We start from the raw sequence: 20724 nt of genomic DNA on the forward strand, positions 1-20724 counted from the left end.
TGGTCATGCTGAGAGAAGGGGTCCTGGATTCTGATGGACCCCCGCGAAGGAAATGAAAATGAAAATTACTTAAGAATGAAAGATTAATTGAGAAATGGGTAATATAAGGGCAAGTATATATACAGGTACAGAAATTTCCATGTAGGTGGCGGTACAGTGTCAGTAAGGTGGCGTTGACTTGCAGAGTTTACTGACAAGACCTACCTGAAGCAGGGTTCACTATAAGAGCCCAGAGAGACATCGGATACACTGCCGGAGGAGGACGAGGATGAAGAGGAGGACACTGATCTGCGCTCCTCAGGGTCCGTGAGACAGGTCCTGCTTAAGACCAGGGGCTGCGACAGGTCCAGAGGGGCGTCTGTACAACAAGTGGTCATCAACAACTACGGTACGACATCAATACACCTTATATAATCTTTAACTGTAATAACATGTGGTATATAAACTAAGACAATGGCTTCTTATATTACTGTTAGTGTATTTGTTTTTATCATCATCATCATCATCATCATCATCATCATCATCATCATTCATCATTACATAACCCACCTCTCATCAGTGCTTCTACAGTTCTCCGACAGACAGCAGAGACTACCAGGAGGCGAGGAGTATTACCCACTACAGGTCCCCCCTCCTGCACCTTCCCACCGCCCGGCCTCACCACGGACCCTAGGGAGAAAAGGTAAATAAACAAACGGGTGAAACACCAACGTAAACATTAACTTGCATTTCTTCCTCTTAACTATGTAACTAACGTATAAGATTAGTTTCCTTTATCCCGACCCAGGTAAGACCTTAATTTTCGTACTAAATGCAAAGGTTTGGTTAAGTTAGGTTAGGATAGGTGTAGGTTAGATTAGGTTACGATAGAAGTAGGAGAGTTTAGTTTAGAATAGAGGTAGGTTAGGTTAGGTTTGGATAAGGGTAGGTTAGGTTAGGTTTGGATAAGGGTAGGTAAGGTTAGGGAGGTGAGGCTGAATTAAGTTAGGTTAAAATGAGTCTGAGTTAGATGAAGTTAAATGAGGTTAATTTTAAGGTAGATGAAGTTGAGTTACGTTAAATTTGAGATAGTTGAAATTAGATTAGGTTATGTTAGGGTTGTATGGGATTAGCTCAGGTTAGTTAGTATACATTAGGTTAGGTTTAGTTAAGGTAAGGTTAAATTAGGTCCGATTTGAATTCATTTAATTTACATTAGGTTAATATTCTAAGTTAGATTCGGATTCAATTAAGTTAGTTTACATTAGGTTAGGTTAAGTTAAGTCAGATCTGATTTAAACTAGGTTAGGTTAAGTATAGTCTCTTCTACAATACATCATTTTGTTACGTAGTTTTCGTTGTAAAGTGGTTGAGTATGTAACTTATATCAACATAGAGGGAACATTGTTACACACACACACACTAACACACACACACACACACACACACACACACACACACACACACACACACACACACACACACACACACACACACACACACACACACACACACACACACACACACACACAAAACCTAGTGCCAATACTTTACCTTCTGTAGCCAAAAATCTCAAAGTTTCAGCAGGTGTAGCTCCTGAGTAGACAGCAGAAGGGGCGACCAGTAGTGGGTGGTGGTGGTAGTGAGGGGTGAGGGAGGGATGGAGGGAGACGGGGGTGAAGGTAGGAGGATGGTTCAAGTCTTCAGGGTGCAGAAGGAAGGCGATGATTTCAGTGTCTGGTGATAAGTTCCTGGAAATGGAAAAATCATAGAAACTTGTTTACTATGAACTGATAATGTTTTTTCATGAATGTATGTTATGCAAGGAAGATTTACTACGTGTTTCTACTATAATTTTACTTATGTTTACGTATGATCATGCACCACCACGAGGTGCGATTCGTCCCCTTAAGGCTAGTCAAGACCTCCACCTAAGGGTCCAATTCACTTTCACACTTTTGAAAACAGAGAGCTGAAATTTGGTAGGGAGGTGCGAATGACCTAGGTGAGGGGATGGTCGTGTACTTTTCCCTTTCCCTCCACCCGGGTGAAGCCGGGTGACTGAACCAATAGTTCATATATAAAACACTTCCTAGAACATCTATTTTACCTGTCGTTATTCACAGGTCTTTATGTTAATTAGAGAAGATATAAGCCTATTGTTTGTGCTTTTTTTTTGTATTCTGACTCAACTTTATCCAAACTGGAGGGCTGAGTGATGGACACTCTCATTTTCTCTGGTCAAACCAGTTTAGGTCAGACCTGTGCGGACAGGTCAATGACACTTAGGTCTTTTAACTAGTGGCCCCTCGGCCAGTACGTAAGAAAGTCATTGTTAGGATGATTCTTTTCTGTCTTCTATCGGTTATAAACCTCCAGTCTCATCCGTTTCTGAGAGAAGGAGAAGCTTCCCCTTATGTCTGGGGTGATTATGGTGGTGAGGGAAATACACCTGGTGATGATGACCTACCTGGTGATGATAGTGACAATGTCCTACCTGTTGATGATAATGATGATGCCCTACCTGGTGATGGTGAAGGTGAGGGTGTTGTGGGCGGGGAGGGTGGCCACCATGTTTACTTCAGGGGTATAGTGACGCCACACCGTCAAGAACCTCACCCAGTTACACTCCCTCACCAGCCCTCCGCCCCCGCTGCCGGCCGTGCTGGAAGAGGTGGAAGAAGGGGTTATGGAGGAAGAGGAAGAGGCGGTGGGGGAGGAGGGGCTTGTGGAAGAGGAGGAGCTGGTGGAGGAGGAGGAGCAAGTGGACGCAGGGATGAGGTTCTCTCTCAAGCGGTCGTAACATCCCCAGCTGTGTCGAGGCTGTAGATAAACACAAAGTTTTAAGAAGCTGTACAACACAGACATAATGTAACTCAGATTAAACTGAAACATTATCCGAAGAACATGAAGACATAACTTTTATATCAGGCGAATCTCAATGAATTAACACGACAAGAATAGATCATTATAAGCTGTATTTTATAACATAGTGGCAGGATGCAAGGCAAAGCTAAGAGTGATCTAGGTTAAGGCACCACCTATATGACACCGTTGCTGTGCTGTGCCTGTACACTATACCTAAATGTACACCTGTACGTAACTTAACAGACTTTCTAATCCTGGTTCTGTCTCAGATTCTCTCCGATCATTGTTCAGTTCGCCACTGACGTCACCGTTACCACAGTAATTACTTCCGTACAATGTAAAGGAGAAATCAGAGACGACTGTCAACCGTGACTCAGTGTGTTGTCTGTGTGAGAGGAACTGTCTTGGAAACTGACCGGTTAAGGAAAATAAGTGAAAATATAAATAAACGCAAAAGACAATTCTATATGGCATAACCAGACAGAAAGTTCCAATACAATTGAAACTGTTGGCCAGGTAGGAGGTCACGGGTGTCGGTGTCAAGGTACGGTACAGTATGTCATTAACACAGCTCGCATCTCTCCCTCGGACCTTGACACTCTGGTTGCATCATCTTTCCCTGGTCGCCTTCGGGGTCACAGTGAGCTTGGATGATTGGTATTATGGGATCCAGTCCTAATGGCCCCAGAAACTGCTGGTTCCTAATCATACTAGGCTCCAGTCTTAACTAAGTTATAGCTAATTAGGGTTTGAATCTGTCAGGACTGGAGATTGGACTTGCAACTCAAGTATGTAGGAAGTAGTGAGAGTCTCGTGGTGGCGTCGACAGGGATAACACGTCTAAATTGTGGAGTTCTTGAACATTATTGTGGCATCTGAGTGCGGGAGAGGGACCAAGGGTAAAGGACAGTGTAGTTCGAAGTGAAATAAATATTAATATCAGATAATTTGTATCACGTGAAGATAATAAGCCCCCAACTTATGTCACCTCAAAATGAACCACCCTTACACAACACAACACAACACAACATCCCCAGGTATTGTTTGAGAGTTTAATCATCAGGCGAAGTAAGTTGAGAGGTTAATATTTATTTATAAACAACATAACAAGTAAATATCTAAGTTACAGTAGCGGGGACATACCTTCTCTTGTGGGGGGACCAACACATGTAACCTACGGCGTAACGCTGAGGGTAATAGAATCGGAGTTCGTCATCATCAACTCGGACACACAGAGTTAAGTTTATCTCATGTTGTCGTGATGGAAGTGTCCCCACATCTGTTGAGGTTTTAACTAAAGTGAACAATGGTAAACCGAACCGCCTGTGGGTCTGTGAGGTCAACCGCAGTGAACCGGTAAGGGTAGCAACAAGTCCTACATGCAGGAAGAGTACTGAGGACCTGCTCTCCTCACTATCTCGGATACAGTCAGGACTCTCGCTGCTTTACCTAATTAACAACTCATGCCAAAGAGCCATGACATAGGACCATGTTACAATGCCATGACACAGTGTGGCCCGATGTCAACCAAGGCGACGCTCACGCCACTCACTGTGCTCCATGGCGGTGTTGTCCTTGTGACGTCGCTATCGTCCTCGAACTCTTGTCACTTAGGAGGGCTGTAGCGTCACGTACTAAACCTCCGGCATCTTGTTACATGTTACGCCTCTCTCCTCGTGTCCGCCACTGTACCATCCACCTCGTGTGTTAACCTTCCTCTTATATTCTACTGTATAGTCCGCCTCTCATCCGTTACAACACCACAACTTGTTTGCTGTGTCGATGGCTGAAAGACGCCTCCATGGTACTCCTCCCCAAATTATGAGTAATACAAGGCGCCATCTTTATGCTACTGTAACCACCTGGGAATTGTTGTGTACCTCCGTTTTGTATCTTTACTGATATGGTAAAATACGCTACAAGGTTCCTCTAAAACCTGTTCCTGTTGCTTCAAACTCTGACTTGAAAAAAAAAATAGTCTGTAATTTTTTTTTTTTTGGATGTTTATGTTTTGTTTTAACTTAAGTCAAAATGTTGAGTGCATTTCCCTCTCCTCTACCTTCTCCCCTCCCGTTTGCCCCTTCCCCCTCCCCACCCCACCTCTATCCTTTTCCCCTCCCACAACTCAGGCTCCCCCGCCACTTTTCTATTACTTCCCCTACTCCTCTCTCGCCTACCATCACCACCCCCTCCTTACCACTATCCCCCCTATCACCACAATCACGCCCATTCCTTACCACCACCCCATCCCTACCACCACCACCTCCTCCAGACCACCATCCCCTACCACTAACCCCTTCCTGCACCACCTATTCCCTACCACCATCCCCTCTCTACCACCACCACCACACTTTCCCTACCACCACCCACCACCACACTCTTCCCACCATTACCTTTCTCTGCCACCACACCCCTCCTAAGCCAGCCCCTCCACCACCACCTCCCAGCCCCCAACTTATGTGGAGGGGTCAGATTACATGGGGCTAACGTACTCAGGTGGACCGGTATCGGGTTCACTACAACCTCTTGGACCTTATGGACCGGTATCTGACCACCATCTGGATAGTATGGTCCAGCAGCTGACCAGTACCATCATGGGATGAGCCGGTGTCTGGATGGTACGGATATGATACCCAGTACATGGTGTGGACCGGTTCCTGGATACTGTGGACCAATGCTTGGATAGTGTGGACCAGTGTCTAGATAGTGTGGAGTGTGGACCAGTACCTAGATAGAGTGAACCGGTTCCTAGATAGTGTGGACCGGTACCTAGATAGTGTGAACCAGTACCTACATAGTGTGGACCAGTACCTAGATAGTGTGGACCAGTACCTAGATAGTGTGAACCAGTACCTAGATTTGTGATATATATGATGATATGAACTGGTAATTTAGGTTGTATGGACCGGTAAAAGCTTGTTGTGAACCGGGAATTGAATGACACGGACCAGTAATAACAGTGTATTGACCAGAATGAAATAATATGAACCGTTATAAACACGATACCAAAATAAAACGAACAATAACCGTTATCTGGATACCAAAAGGTTTCTACGTGGTATTAACATTCGGTATATATCTAATAGGTCAAAATACTCATAATCTTTATTCCTATAATTGAATTTTAGTGTTAAATTATAAACTTTCAGAGAGAATTAACCGATCTGAACTTGCCCAACGCTTAGTGGAGGAAACCCGAACTAGCTGTCTACGTCAGGTCAGGCGCCATCTTGCATTTTATACTATATTAAGAACATAAGAATGGAGGAAACTGCAGCGGGCCTATTGGCTCATACTGGGCAGTCCCGTTTACACCCAACCCCTATTGCTCATATGAGCATCCAACCTATGTTTGAAGCTATTCAGCGTATTCGAGTTAATGATGATATTTGGTAACTTGTTCCATTCATCCACTACTCTGTTTCCAAACCAGTGTTTACCTATTTCACGCCTAAATCTAAATTTGTCTAATTTAAAACCATTGTTACGAGTTCGCTCCTGGTTGGATAGTTTGAGTACCTTTGTAATGTCCCCTTTGTTTAGCCCTGCCTTCCACTTATACACCTCTATCAGGTCGCCCCTCGCTCTACGTCTCTCAAGGGAGTGCAAATTAAGATGCTTTAACCTGTCTCTATACTCAAGGTTCCTAAAGCCCGGGATTAGTCTTGTCATTCTCCTCTGAATTCTTTCCAAGGATTCTATATCCATTCTGTAATACGGTGACCAGAACTGAACTGCGTAATCCACGTGTGGTCTCACAAGAGCAAGATACAGTTTTAGGATGACCTCGCTAATCTTGTAACTAACACTCCTTTGTATGAACCCAAGTACTTTATTAGCCTTGTTACGAGCAAAAACACATTGTTTACTTGGCTTAAGGTTCCTACTTATCATTACTCCTAAATCTCTCTCGCAGTCGGATTTCTCTATGGCATCGTTGTTCATCTGGTATGTGGTTTCCCTGTTTACATCTCCTATACTGAGTACTTTACATTTGTCGACGTTGAATTTCATCTGCCATTTTTCAGACCATTCGAAAATTTTTTTTAGATCTTCCTGTAGTTTTGCCGAGTCCTCGTCAGATTTGATAACACGTCCTATTTTAGTGTCATCAGCAAATTTACTTATGTTGCTGTCAATGCCGATATCTATGTCGTTTATGTATATAATAAATAATAATGGTCCAAGTACTGAGCCTTGGGGAACTCCACTTGTGACGTTGCTCCAATGGGACTTAGTGCCGTTATTGCTCACTCGATGTTTCCTGTCCTGTAACCACGCCCTAATCCATTCAAGGATGTCACCTTTGATGCCATGAGCTTCTACCTTTCTAATTAGTCTTTCGTGGGGGACTCTGTCGAAGGCTTTGCTAAAGTCGAGATATACAACATCATAATTGTGCCCCTCGTCCACCGATTCGAAAACTGATGAAAAGAATGTTAATAGATTAGTTAGGCAAGAACGTCCGCTTGTGAAGCCATGCTGGGAATCATTGATCAATCGGTGCTTCTCCAGGTGATTTCGAATAGAGTTTGAAATGATTGCTTCCAGTAATTTGCCTACTATTGATGTTAGACTGATTGGGCGGTAGTTAGAGGATAGTGATCTATCCCCCTTCTTGAAAATCGGTATTACATTCGCTATCCACCAGGATTCTGGTACTCCACCTGTTTTTAATGACATGTTAAACAACTTTGCTAAGGGCATACTAAGCTCTTCCTTACATTCCTTTAATACTCTGGCAAATATCTCATCTCTTCTTTGGACTTAGTCTAGTACAGAGGATAAACCGGCTTGGCAGTACCCATCCTCTAAGGAACAGAATGATGCCAAACCAACTTCCCTCTGAACATTTCATCTTTTTACAGATGATATACAGAAACACCGCCAGGCAGCAGAAGCCGGCGGACACGAAGGGCCACACTGGTCTCAACCCCTTCGTCTCGTGCAACTGTTTCACGACCTGTTGGAGGTGTTGTCTTTGCGGGTTCTTAAGCACCGACTTAACGAGTACGTTAAGGACGAGAACTCGTTCCCATGCCTGGAGTCGTCGTATGTTGAAAAGTCCCTTCATCAGTTACTGGATGTCCACCCTTCCGGGTAAATTGGCATTGGGACGAGTAAGGAAGGCAGCCAGGAAATGGAAAAGAGAGTTGGTGCCAGTACACATCATTGTTTTACCCCCGTTTGGATGGGGAAGAACTCAGACTGGGTGCCATTGTGCAGGGCACAGCCGTTCAAGCCATCGTGGCGTTGCCTCATAATGTCAATGAATTTTGGTGGGCTTCCCTGTTGACTAAGTCGAAGGCCTTAGTAAGGTTAATGAAGGCCATGTACAAGTCATCATACTGTTCTCTGCACTTTCCTGTATCTAGCGGGCAGTAAAGATCATGTCGGTGGTGCCACGTGATGGTCTAAAGCCTAATCTCCAAGTGATCAATTTCGCTGTTATATTTACCCTAACCTAACACTAGACAGCTGGTTCCAGGTGGTGGTTCTATGGAAGGTCGAGATAACCTTTGACGCGTGGCTTTACCGGTATGGCAAGTTTTTGTTGTTGAGATCGCTACAGACAGGTGGCCGTTCTGGGAGGAGACGGGAATACCAGTTTTTACCTGTAGCTGCCTGCCAACAGATACTTTGTCAGTGTGTGTAACTTGATCTGGTCGCTAAAAACAAGTGGTCGCTGTATGAGAGGGAGGACAATAATGTTGGGTTTTATCTCTGCGGTGTTAAGTAATGTATAAGTTGTTTTGGTTGCTTTAGGCAGGTGTTCGTTGTATAGAAGGTCAGAAAATAGTTTGGTTTACCTGTACGGGTCATCATGCAGGTAGTGGGTTAAATACAAGTCTCTAATAGTAGCTGATTGCTGTATTAGGACATAAATAGCGGGTGTAATATGTATAAACATTTATAAGGGTCACGTAAAGAGAGAGAGAGAGTGAGTCAGTGTGTGTGTAGCTCTCAATATATCAGTGGTGATCCTGTTCTCGCCTCCACTGTCTCCTCTCATTCCCCCTCCGTAAAAATAAAAAGATTATACAAAAGACTATATGGAGGAAGCATAGTATTCATAAAAGTATTAATAGTAATAACAAAGTTGAAAGTTAAGCAAATCAGTCAGGGTAGAGGCTTCTTTCAAGCAGCTCGATGACCTTTTCCCTGAATTGAGCGAGGGTTGGTCTGTTAGCGGGGTTCTTAGATCTACCTCGCTCAAGAAGGGGCTGGAGTGGAAGAGTTTTCTTCCATATTCTTTTGCAAATAGTATTAATCACATCGCACATGGCGAAAACATCGGAGGCTGTTGAAGCGTTAACCCCATAAAAGACTTCTGGTGCTACCCACCACAATTTATCTTGAATTTTATTCAGTGCCCCACATGGATGGGGCTCCTGTTCGTCTAACTTTGTAGCTAAACAGAAGTTATCTATAGTTACGAACGTTTTATTGCCAACATGGTTTATCATAATATTCTCGTCAATGAGGAGATTGTGGATAATTCCATGTTTATGGATCGCGTCCACAGCATTGACTATTTGGAGAATGGCTCTCATGAAACTCACGTCATGGATATGTCCATCCGTTGACAGAAGCCATTCCCGTATGGTTTTATCGGAGGTGAACCTCGTGATGATTGTGTAGGGAGCCTTACAGAGCGCCACCACATGGGGCACCACCTCAAGAGTCTTCAGCATCATGAGTGCTGTTAACTCTGCATTGAAGGGCACTTGAGATAAGGGATGGGTTTTAAATATTTTTGCTGAAAGCAGACACTGATTTTTGAACAGACCGTCAATGACCCTATACGTTGTAGAGATAGGATCCGCTTTTATTTTCTTTGCCAGAAAGTATGGATTCCACGGCACAGAGCCCTGGGACTGTTCTTCCCAACTGCCCTGGGACTGTTCTTCCCAACTGGCCTGGGACTGTTCTTCCCAAATGCCCTGGGGCTGTTCTTCCCAACTGCCCTGGGGCTGTTCTTCCCAAATGCCCTGGGGCTGTTCTTCCCAACTGCCCTGGGACTGTTCTTCCCAAATGCTCTGGGGCTGTTCTTCCCAACTGCCCTGGGGCTGTTCTTCCCAAATGCCCTGGGGCTGTTCTTCCCAACTGCCCTGGGGCTGTTCTTCCCAACTGCCCTGGGGCTGTTCTTCCCAAATGCCCTGGGGCCCAAATGCCCTGCCTTCTTCCCTGGCTAAAAACTGCCCTGGGGCTGTTCTTCCCAAATGCCCTGGGGCTGTTCTTCCCAACTGCCCTGGGGCTGTTCTTCCCAACTGCCCTGGGGCTGTTCTTCCCAACTGCCCTGGGGCTGTTCTTCCGAACTGCCCTGGGACTGTTCTTCCGAACTGCCCTGGGGCTGTTCTTCCCAACTGCCCTGGGGCTGTTCTTCCCAACTGCCCTGGGGCTGTTCTTCCGAACTGCCCTGGGGCTGTTCTTCCGAACTGCCCTGGGACTGTTCTTCCGAACTGCCCTGGGGCTGTTCTTCCGAACTGCCCTGGGGCTGTTCTTCCGAACTGCCCTGGGGCTGTTCTTCCGAACTGCCCTGGGGCTGTTCTTCCGAAATGCCCTGGGGCTGTTCTTCCGAAATGCCCTGGGGCTGTTCTTCCGAAATGCCCTGGGGCTGTTCTTCCGAAATGCCCTGGGGCTGTTCTTCCGAAATGCCCTGGGGCTGTTCTTCCGAAATGCCCTGGGGCTGTTCTTCCGAAATGCCCTGGGGCTTCTGTGGTCTTAGTCTAAACCAAAGGCTAATAAATAGACTTGCCGTTTTGCGGGCAATATACAGGAGCACCACCAGGAAACAGAAGGCGGCGGACACGAAGGGGCTCACTGGTCTCGCCTCGTGCAAGTGTTTCACGACCTGCTCGAGGTGCTGTCTTTGCCGGTTCTTCAGCACCGACTTAACTAGTACGTTTAGGACGGGAACTCGCTCCCACTCAGACGAGAACTTCCTTGGTTGGAGGTCAAGGGCTGGAGGCGAGAACCAGTATCTTTGCTGGTGGAGCCTCATCGCCATCTCGGACAATATCTTATTGTCCCACTCGACGAAGGACGTGTGGTTGTGGATGTCGTACAGGCATAACGACACCGCTATTAGGGCACAGATTATATAAACTTTTCGATTCGACATAATTGTTTTCATGTAGAATTAAAAAATATATTAATATTTGTATTTCTTGAATATCGTTACAATTCGTGTGGTGTCGTGTTGTGTACTTTAGGGATGTTAATGATTATATTTTGACTTGTAGTGCCTATTGTGGTGATGGTGATGAATGGTTGTGGTGGTAATGGTTATGGTGGTGATGGTTGTGGTGGTGATGATTGTCTTGATGATGGTTGTTGTGGTGATGATGATGATGGTTGTAGTGGTGTTGATGGTTGTTATGGTGATGGTTGTAATGGTGATGATGGTTGTTGTTGATGTGGTGATGGTTGTGGTGGTGATGATGATGGTTGTAGTGGTGATGATGGTTGTGGTGATGATGGTTGTTGTGGTGATGATGATGATGGTTGTAGTGGTGTTGATGGTTGTTATGGTGATGGTTGTAATGGTGATGATGGTTGTTGTTGATGTGGTGATGGTTGTGGTGGTGATGATGATGATGGTTGCACTGGTGATAATGGTTGTGGTGGTAATGGTTGTGGTGGTGATGGTTGTCTTGATGGTTGTTCTGGTGATGATGATGATGGTTGTAGTGGTGGTGATGGTTGTTATGGTAATGGTTGTAATGGTGATGATGGTTGTTGTTGATGTGGTGATGGTTGTGGTGGTGATGATGATGATGGTTGTAGTGGTGATGATGGTTGTGGTGATGATGGTTGTTGTGGTGATGATGATGATGGTTGTAGTGGTGATGATGGTTGTGGTGATGGTGGTTGTGGTTGTGGTGATGATGGTTGTTGTTGTAGTGATGATGTTGTGGTGATCGTGGTTGTTTTGGTGATGATTGTTGTTGTAATGATTCAGTGATTCAAGCTTCAACCTCAACGAATCACTAAAGAATTAAAGGACTCACAAGATTTAAACCAATCACAAAGAATCACAAAGGTTCACGATTCAAAAAAGCTTAAAAAGAATCCTCAAAATCAAGATTCAAGCTTAAGAATCAGTAGAGTAATATTCTTGATAGTTTCCTTATGTTTCAGGGGTTAAGTAAGTTGAAGGAGCAAGATGATCTCTGCTCTCGGTGTTGTGGTCCCAGGCGGGTCGACCTCAACCCTCCCATCACACTTCAGCTGCCCACATGCTCTGGTAGTGTACTCTCTTAACTTCACTTATTAATCTTAACTTTATCTATCTATCTATCTATGTGTGTGTGTGTGTGTGTGTGTGTGTGTGTGTGTGCTACCTAACTACGCCGACTTTCCTCACTCTTGGCTGGGAATTATTGATCAATCGGTGCTTCTCCAGGTGATTTCGAATAGAGTTTGAAATGATTGCTTCCAGTAATTTGCCTACTATTGATGTTAGACTGATTGGGCGGTAGTTAGAGGATAGTGATCTATCCCCCTTCTTGAAAATCGGTATTACATTCGCTATCCACCAGGATTCTGGTACTCCACCTGTTTTTAATGACATGTTAAACAACTTTGCTAAGGGCATACTAAGCTCTTCCTTACATTCCTTTAATACTCTGGCAAATATCTCATCTCTTCTTTGGACTTAGTCTAGTACAGAGGATAAACCGGCTTGGCAGTACCCATCCTCTAAGGAACAGAATGATGCCAAACCAACTTCCCTCTGAACATTTCATCTTTTTACAGATGATATACAGAAACACCGCCAGGCAGCAGAAGCCGGCGGACACGAAGGGCCACACTGGTCTCAACCCCTTCGTCTCGTGCAACTGTTTCACGACCTGTTGGAGGTGTTGTCTTTGCGGGTTCTTAAGCACCGACTTAACGAGTACGTTAAGGACGAGAACTCGTTCCCATGCCTGGAGTCGTCGTATGTTGAAAAGTCCCTTCATCAGTTACTGGATGTCCACCCTTCCGGGTAAATTGGCATTGGGACGAGTAAGGAAGGCAGCCAGGAAATGGAAAAGAGAGTTGGTGCCAGTACACATCATTGTTTTACCCCCGTTTGGATGGGGAAGAACTCAGACTGGGTGCCATTGTGCAGGGCACAGCCGTTCAAGCCATCGTGGCGTTGCCTCATAATGTCAATGAATTTTGGTGGGCTTCCCTGTTGACTAAGTCGAAGGCCTTAGTAAGGTTAATGAAGGCCATGTACAAGTCATCATACTGTTCTCTGCACTTTCCTGTATCTAGCGGGCAGTAAAGATCATGTCGGTGGTGCCACGTGATGGTCTAAAGCCTAATCTCCAAGTGATCAATTTCGCTGTTATATTTACCCTAACCTAACACTAGACAGCTGGTTCCAGGTGGTGGTTCTATGGAAGGTCGAGATAACCTTTGACGCGTGGCTTTACCGGTATGGCAAGTTTTTGTTGTTGAGATCGCTACAGACAGGTGGCCGTTCTGGGAGGAGACGGGAATACCAGTTTTTACCTGTAGCTGCCTGCCAACAGATACTTTGTCAGTGTGTGTAACTTGATCTGGTCGCTAAAAACAAGTGGTCGCTGTATGAGAGGGAGGACAATAATGTTGGGTTTTATCTCTGCGGTGTTAAGTAATGTATAAGTTGTTTTGGTTGCTTTAGGCAGGTGTTCGTTGTATAGAAGGTCAGAAAATAGTTTGGTTTACCTGTACGGGTCATCATGCAGGTAGTGGGTTAAATACAAGTCTCTAATAGTAGCTGATTGCTGTATTAGGACATAAATAGCGGGTGTAATATGTATAAACATTTATAAGGGTCACGTAAAGAGAGAGAGAGAGTGAGTCAGTGTGTGTGTAGCTCTCAATATATCAGTGGTGATCCTGTTCTCGCCTCCACTGTCTCCTCTCATTCCCCCTCCGTAAAAATAAAAAGATTATACAAAAGACTATATGGAGGAAGCATAGTATTCATAAAAGTATTAATAGTAATAACAAAGTTGAAAGTTAAGCAAATCAGTCAGGGTAGAGGCTTCTTTCAAGCAGCTCGATGACCTTTTCCCTGAATTGAGCGAGGGTTGGTCTGTTAGCGGGGTTCTTAGATCTACCTCGCTCAAGAAGGGGCTGGAGTGGAAGAGTTTTCTTCCATATTCTTTTGCAAATAGTATTAATCACATCGCACATGGCGAAAACATCGGAGGCTGTTGAAGCGTTAACCCCATAAAAGACTTCTGGTGCTACCCACCACAATTTATCTTGAATTTTATTCAGTGCCCCACATGGATGGGGCTCCTGTTCGTCTAACTTTGTAGCTAAACAGAAGTTATCTATAGTTACGAACGTTTTATTGCCAACATGGTTTATCATAATATTCTCGTCAATGAGGAGATTGTGGATAATTCCATGTTTATGGATCGCGTCCACAGCATTGACTATTTGGAGAATGGCTCTCATGAAACTCACGTCATGGATATGTCCATCCGTTGACAGAAGCCATTCCCGTATGGTTTTATCGGAGGTGAACCTCGTGATGATTGTGTAGGGAGCCTTACAGAGCGCCACCACATGGGGCACCACCTCAAGAGTCTTCAGCATCATGAGTGCTGTTAACTCTGCATTGAAGGGCACTTGAGATAAGGGATGGGTTTTAAATATTTTTGCTGAAAGCAGACACTGATTTTTGAACAGACCGTCAATGACCCTATACGTTGTAGAGATAGGATCCGCTTTTATTTTCTTTGCCAGAAAGTATGGATTCCACGGCACAGAGCCCTGGGACTGTTCTTCCCAACTGCCCTGGGACTGTTCTTCCCAACTGGCCTGGGACTGTTCTTCCCAAATGCCCTGGGGCTGTTCTTCCCAACTGCCCTGGGGCTGTTCTTCCCAAATGCCCTGGGGCTGTTCTTCCCAACTGCCCTGGGGCTGTTCTTCCCAAATGCCCTGGGGCTGGGGCTGTTCTTCCCAACTGCCCTGGGGCTGTTCTTCCCAAATGCCCTGGGGCTGTTCTTCCCAACTGCCCTGGGCTGTTCTGTCCTTCCCAACTGCCCTGGGGCTGTTCTTCCCAAATGCCCTGGGGCTGTTCTTCCCAAATGCCCTGGGGGGCTGTTCTTCCCAACTGCCCTGGGACTGTTCTTCCCAACTGCCCTGGGGCTGTTCTTCCCAAATGCCCTGGGGCTGTTCTTCCCAACTGCCCTGGGGCTGTTCTTCCCAACTGCCCTGGGGCTGTTCTTCCCAACTGCCCTGGGGCTGTTCTTCCGAACTGCCCTGGGACTGTTCTTCCGAACTGCCCTGGGGCTGTTCTTCCCAACTGCCCTGGGGCTGTTCTTCCCAACTGCCCTGGGGCTGTTCTTCCGAACTGCCCTGGGGCTGTTCTTCCGAACTGCCCTGGGACTGTTCTTCCGAACTGCCCTGGGGCTGTTCTTCCGAACTGCCCTGGGGCTGTTCTTCCGAACTGCCCTGGGGCTGTTCTTCCGAAATGCCCTGGGGCTGTTCTTCCGAAATGCCCTGGGGCTGTTCTTCCGAAATGCCCTGGGGCTGTTCTTCCGAAATGCCCTGGGGCTGTTCTTCCGAAATGCCCTGGGGCTGTTCTTCCGAAATGCCCTGGGGCTGTTCTTCCGAAATGCCCTGGGGCTTCTGTGGTCTTAGTCTAAACCAAAGGCTAATAAATAGACTTGCCGTTTTGCGGGCAATATACAGGAGCACCACCAGGAAACAGAAGGCGGCGGACACGAAGGGGCTCACTGGTCTCGCCTCGTGCAAGTGTTTCACGACCTGCTCGAGGTGCTGTCTTTGCCGGTTCTTCAGCACCGACTTAACTAGTACGTTTAGGACGGGAACTCGCTCCCACTCAGACGAGAACTTCCTTGGTTGGAGGTCAAGGGCTGGAGGCGAGAACCAGTATCTTTGCTGGTGGAGCCTCATCGCCATCTCGGACAATATCTTATTGTCCCACTCGACGAAGGACGTGTGGTTGTGGATGTCGTACAGGCATAACGACACCGCTATTAGGGCACAGATTATATAAACTTTTCGATTCGACATAATTGTTTTCATGTAGAATTAAAAAATATATTAATATTTGTATTTCTTGAATATCGTTACAATTCGTGTGGTGTCGTGTTGTGTACTTTAGGGATGTTAATGATTATATTTTGACTTGTAGTGCCTATTGTGGTGATGGTGATGAATGGTTGTGGTGGTAATGGTTATGGTGGTGATGGTTGTGGTGGTGATGATTGTCTTGATGATGGTTGTTGTGGTGATGATGATGATGGTTGTAGTGGTGTTGATGGTTGTTATGGTGATGGTTGTAATGGTGATGATGGTTGTTGTTGATGTGGTGATGGTTGTGGTGGTGATGATGATGGTTGTAGTGGTGATGATGGTTGTGGTGATGATGGTTGTTGTGGTGATGATGATGATGGTTGTAGTGGTGTTGATGGTTGTTATGGTGATGGTTGTAATGGTGATGATGGTTGTTGTTGATGTGGTGATGGTTGTGGTGGTGATGATGATGATGGTTGCACTGGTGATAATGGTTGTGGTGGTAATGGTTGTGGTGGTGATGGTTGTCTTGATGGTTGTTCTGGTGATGATGATGATGGTTGTAGTGGTGGTGATGGTTGTTATGGTAATGGTTGTAATGGTGATGATGGTTGTTGTTGATGTGGTGATGGTTGTGGTGGTGATGATGATGATGGTTGTAGTGGTGATGATGGTTGTGGTGATGATGGTTGTTGTGGTGATGATGATGATGGTTGTAGTGGTGATGATGGTTGTGGTGATGGTGGTTGTGGTTGTGGTGATGATGGTTGTTGTTGTAGTGATGATGTTGTGGTGATCGTGGTTGTTTTGGTGATGATTGTTGTTGTAATGATTCAGTGATTCAAGCTTCAACCTCAACGAATCACTAAAGAATTAAAGGACTCACAAGATTTAAACCAATCACAAAGAATCACAAAGGTTCACGATTCAAAAAAGCTTAAAAAGAATCCTCAAAATCAAGATTCAAGCTTAAGAATCAGTAGAGTAATATTCTTGATAGTTTCCTTATGTTTCAGGGGTTAAGTAAGTTGAAGGAGCAAGATGATCTCTGCTCTCGGTGTTGTGGTCCCAGGCGGGTCGACCTCAACCCTCCCATCACACTTCAGCTGCCCACATGCTCTGGTAGTGTACTCTCTTAACTTCACTTATTAATCTTAACTTTATCTATCTATCTATCTATGTGTGTGTGTGTGTGTGTGTGTGTGTGTGTGTGCTACCTAACTACGCCGACTTTCCTCACTCTTGGCTGGGAATTATTGATCAATCGGTGCTTCTCCAGGTGATTTCGAATAGAGTTTGAAATGATTGCTTCCAGTAATTTGCCTACTATTGATGTTAGACTGATTGGGCGGTAGTTAGAGGATAGTGATCTATCCCCCTTCTTGAAAATCGGTATTACATTCGCTATCCACCAGGATTCTGGTACTCCACCTGTTTTTAATGACATGTTAAACAACTTTGCTAAGGGCATACTAAGCTCTTCCTTACATTCCTTTAATACTCTGGCAAATATCTCATCTCTTCTTTGGACTTAGTCTAGTACAGAGGATAAACCGGCTTGGCAGTACCCATCCTCTAAGGAACAGAATGATGCCAAACCAACTTCCCTCTGAACATTTCATCTTTTTACAGATGATATACAGAAACACCGCCAGGCAGCAGAAGCCGGCGGACACGAAGGGCCACACTGGTCTCAACCCCTTCGTCTCGTGCAACTGTTTCACGACCTGTTGGAGGTGTTGTCTTTGCGGGTTCTTAAGCACCGACTTAACGAGTACGTTAAGGACGAGAACTCGTTCCCATGCCTGGAGTCGTCGTATGTTGAAAAGTCCCTTCATCAGTTACTGGATGTCCACCCTTCCGGGTAAATTGGCATTGGGACGAGTAAGGAAGGCAGCCAGGAAATGGAAAAGAGAGTTGGTGCCAGTACACATCATTGTTTTACCCCCGTTTGGATGGGGAAGAACTCAGACTGGGTGCCATTGTGCAGGGCACAGCCGTTCAAGCCATCGTGGCGTTGCCTCATAATGTCAATGAATTTTGGTGGGCTTCCCTGTTGACTAAGTCGAAGGCCTTAGTAAGGTTAATGAAGGCCATGTACAAGTCATCATACTGTTCTCTGCACTTTCCTGTATCTAGCGGGCAGTAAAGATCATGTCGGTGGTGCCACGTGATGGTCTAAAGCCTAATCTCCAAGTGATCAATTTCGCTGTTATATTTACCCTAACCTAACACTAGACAGCTGGTTCCAGGTGGTGGTTCTATGGAAGGTCGAGATAACCTTTGACGCGTGGCTTTACCGGTATGGCAAGTTTTTGTTGTTGAGATCGCTACAGACAGGTGGCCGTTCTGGGAGGAGACGGGAATACCAGTTTTTACCTGTAGCTGCCTGCCAACAGATACTTTGTCAGTGTGTGTAACTTGATCTGGTCGCTAAAAACAAGTGGTCGCTGTATGAGAGGGAGGACAATAATGTTGGGTTTTATCTCTGCGGTGTTAAGTAATGTATAAGTTGTTTTGGTTGCTTTAGGCAGGTGTTCGTTGTATAGAAGGTCAGAAAATAGTTTGGTTTACCTGTACGGGTCATCATGCAGGTAGTGGGTTAAATACAAGTCTCTAATAGTAGCTGATTGCTGTATTAGGACATAAATAGCGGGTGTAATATGTATAAACATTTATAAGGGTCACGTAAAGAGAGAGAGAGAGTGAGTCAGTGTGTGTGTAGCTCTCAATATATCAGTGGTGATCCTGTTCTCGCCTCCACTGTCTCCTCTCATTCCCCCTCCGTAAAAATAAAAAGATTATACAAAAGACTATATGGAGGAAGCATAGTATTCATAAAAGTATTAATAGTAATAACAAAGTTGAAAGTTAAGCAAATCAGTCAGGGTAGAGGCTTCTTTCAAGCAGCTCGATGACCTTTTCCCTGAATTGAGCGAGGGTTGGTCTGTTAGCGGGGTTCTTAGATCTACCTCGCTCAAGAAGGGGCTGGAGTGGAAGAGTTTTCTTCCATATTCTTTTGCAAATAGTATTAATCACATCGCACATGGCGAAAACATCGGAGGCTGTTGAAGCGTTAACCCCATAAAAGACTTCTGGTGCTACCCACCACAATTTATCTTGAATTTTATTCAGTGCCCCACATGGATGGGGCTCCTGTTCGTCTAACTTTGTAGCTAAACAGAAGTTATCTATAGTTACGAACGTTTTATTGCCAACATGGTTTATCATAATATTCTCGTCAATGAGGAGATTGTGGATAATTCCATGTTTATGGATCGCGTCCACAGCATTGACTATTTGGAGAATGGCTCTCATGAAACTCACGTCATGGATATGTCCATCCGTTGACAGAAGCCATTCCCGTATGGTTTTATCGGAGGTGAACCTCGTGATGATTGTGTAGGGAGCCTTACAGAGCGCCACCACATGGGGCACCACCTCAAGAGTCTTCAGCATCATGAGTGCTGTTAACTCTGCATTGAAGGGCACTTGAGATAAGGGATGGGTTTTAAATATTTTTGCTGAAAGCAGACACTGATTTTTGAACAGACCGTCAATGACCCTATACGTTGTAGAGATAGGATCCGCTTTTATTTTCTTTGCCAGAAAGTATGGATTCCACGGCACAGAGCCCTGGGACTGTTCTTCCCAACTGCCCTGGGACTGTTCTTCCCAACTGGCCTGGGACTGTTCTTCCCAAATGCCCTGGGGCTGTTCTTCCCAACTGCCCTGGGGCTGTTCTTCCCAAATGCCCTGGGGCTGTTCTTCCCAACTGCCCTGGGACTGTTCTTCCCAAATGCTCTGGGGCTGTTCTTCCCAACTGCCCTGGGGCTGTTCTTCCCAAATGCCCTGGGGCTGTTCTTCCCAACTGCCCTGGGGCTGTTCTTCCCAACTGCCCTGGGGCTGTTCTTCCCATGCCCAACTGCCCTGGGAAATGCCCTGGGGTTCTTTTCTTCCCAACTGCCCTGGGGCTGTTCTTCCCAAATGCCCTGGGGCTGTTCTTCCCAACTGCCCTGGGGCTGTTCTTCCCAACTGCCCTGGGGCTGTTCTTCCCAACTGCCCTGGGGCTGTTCTTCCGAACTGCCCTGGGACTGTTCTTCCGAACTGCCCTGGGGCTGTTCTTCCCAACTGCCCTGGGGCTGTTCTTCCCAACTGCCCTGGGGCTGTTCTTCCGAACTGCCCTGGGGCTGTTCTTCCGAACTGCCCTGGGACTGTTCTTCCGAACTGCCCTGGGGCTGTTCTTCCGAACTGCCCTGGGGCTGTTCTTCCGAACTGCCCTGGGGCTGTTCTTCCGAAATGCCCTGGGGCTGTTCTTCCGAAATGCCCTGGGGCTGTTCTTCCGAAATGCCCTGGGGCTGTTCTTCCGAAATGCCCTGGGGCTGTTCTTCCGAAATGCCCTGGGGCTGTTCTGTTCTTCGAAATGCCCTGGGGCTGTTCTTCCGAAATGCCCTGGGGCTGTTCTTCCGAAATGCCCTGGGGCTGTTCTTCCGAAATGCCCTGGGGCTGTTCTTCCGAAATGCCCTGGGGCTGTTCTTCCGAAATGCCCTGGGGCTTCTGTGGTCTTAGTCTAAACCAAAGGCTAATAAATAGACTTGCCGTTTTGCGGGCAATATACAGGAGCACCACCAGGAAACAGAAGGCGGCGGACACGAAGGGGCTCACTGGTCTCGCCTCGTGCAAGTGTTTCACGACCTGCTCGAGGTGCTGTCTTTGCCGGTTCTTCAGCACCGACTTAACTAGTACGTTTAGGACGGGAACTCGCTCCCACTCAGACGAGAACTTCCTTGGTTGGAGGTCAAGGGCTGGAGGCGAGAACCAGTATCTTTGCTGGTGGAG

At 46.0% G+C, this 20724-nt stretch overlaps 2 protein-coding genes across 2 annotated transcripts; both read right to left on the bottom strand.

Annotated features, from left to right (window-relative positions):
- Nucleotides 1–10039: 10039 nt before the first annotated feature.
- On the bottom strand, nucleotides 10040–10858 carry LOC121874150 (glutenin, low molecular weight subunit-like). Its single transcript, XM_042378121.1, has one exon. It carries the CDS (start codon nucleotides 10856–10858, stop codon nucleotides 10040–10042), a length of 819 nt encoding a protein of 272 aa, XP_042234055.1.
- A 7907-nt stretch (nucleotides 10859–18765) lies between these two features.
- Nucleotides 18766–19344, bottom strand: LOC121874151 (probable serine/threonine-protein kinase PknB). The gene has a single exon (XM_042378122.1). It carries the CDS (start codon nucleotides 19342–19344, stop codon nucleotides 18766–18768), a length of 579 nt encoding a protein of 192 aa, XP_042234056.1.
- Between the last annotated feature and the right edge of the window lie 1380 nt (nucleotides 19345–20724).

Source organism: Homarus americanus, unplaced genomic scaffold, assembly GCF_018991925.1.
Source record: "Homarus americanus isolate GMGI-L3 unplaced genomic scaffold, GMGI_Hamer_2.0 scaffold49667, whole genome shotgun sequence".
Taxonomy (NCBI): domain Eukaryota; kingdom Metazoa; phylum Arthropoda; class Malacostraca; order Decapoda; family Nephropidae; genus Homarus; species Homarus americanus.

Excerpts from the sequence above, each read along its gene's own strand:
- LOC121874151 (XM_042378122.1), bottom strand. The coding sequence starts at position 19,344 with ATGCTGAAGACTCTTGAGGTGGTGCCCCATGTGGTGGCGCTCTGTAAG.
- LOC121874150 (XM_042378121.1), bottom strand. The coding sequence starts at position 10,858 with ATGGCGATGAGGCTCCACCAGCAAAGATACTGGTTCTCGCCTCCAGCC.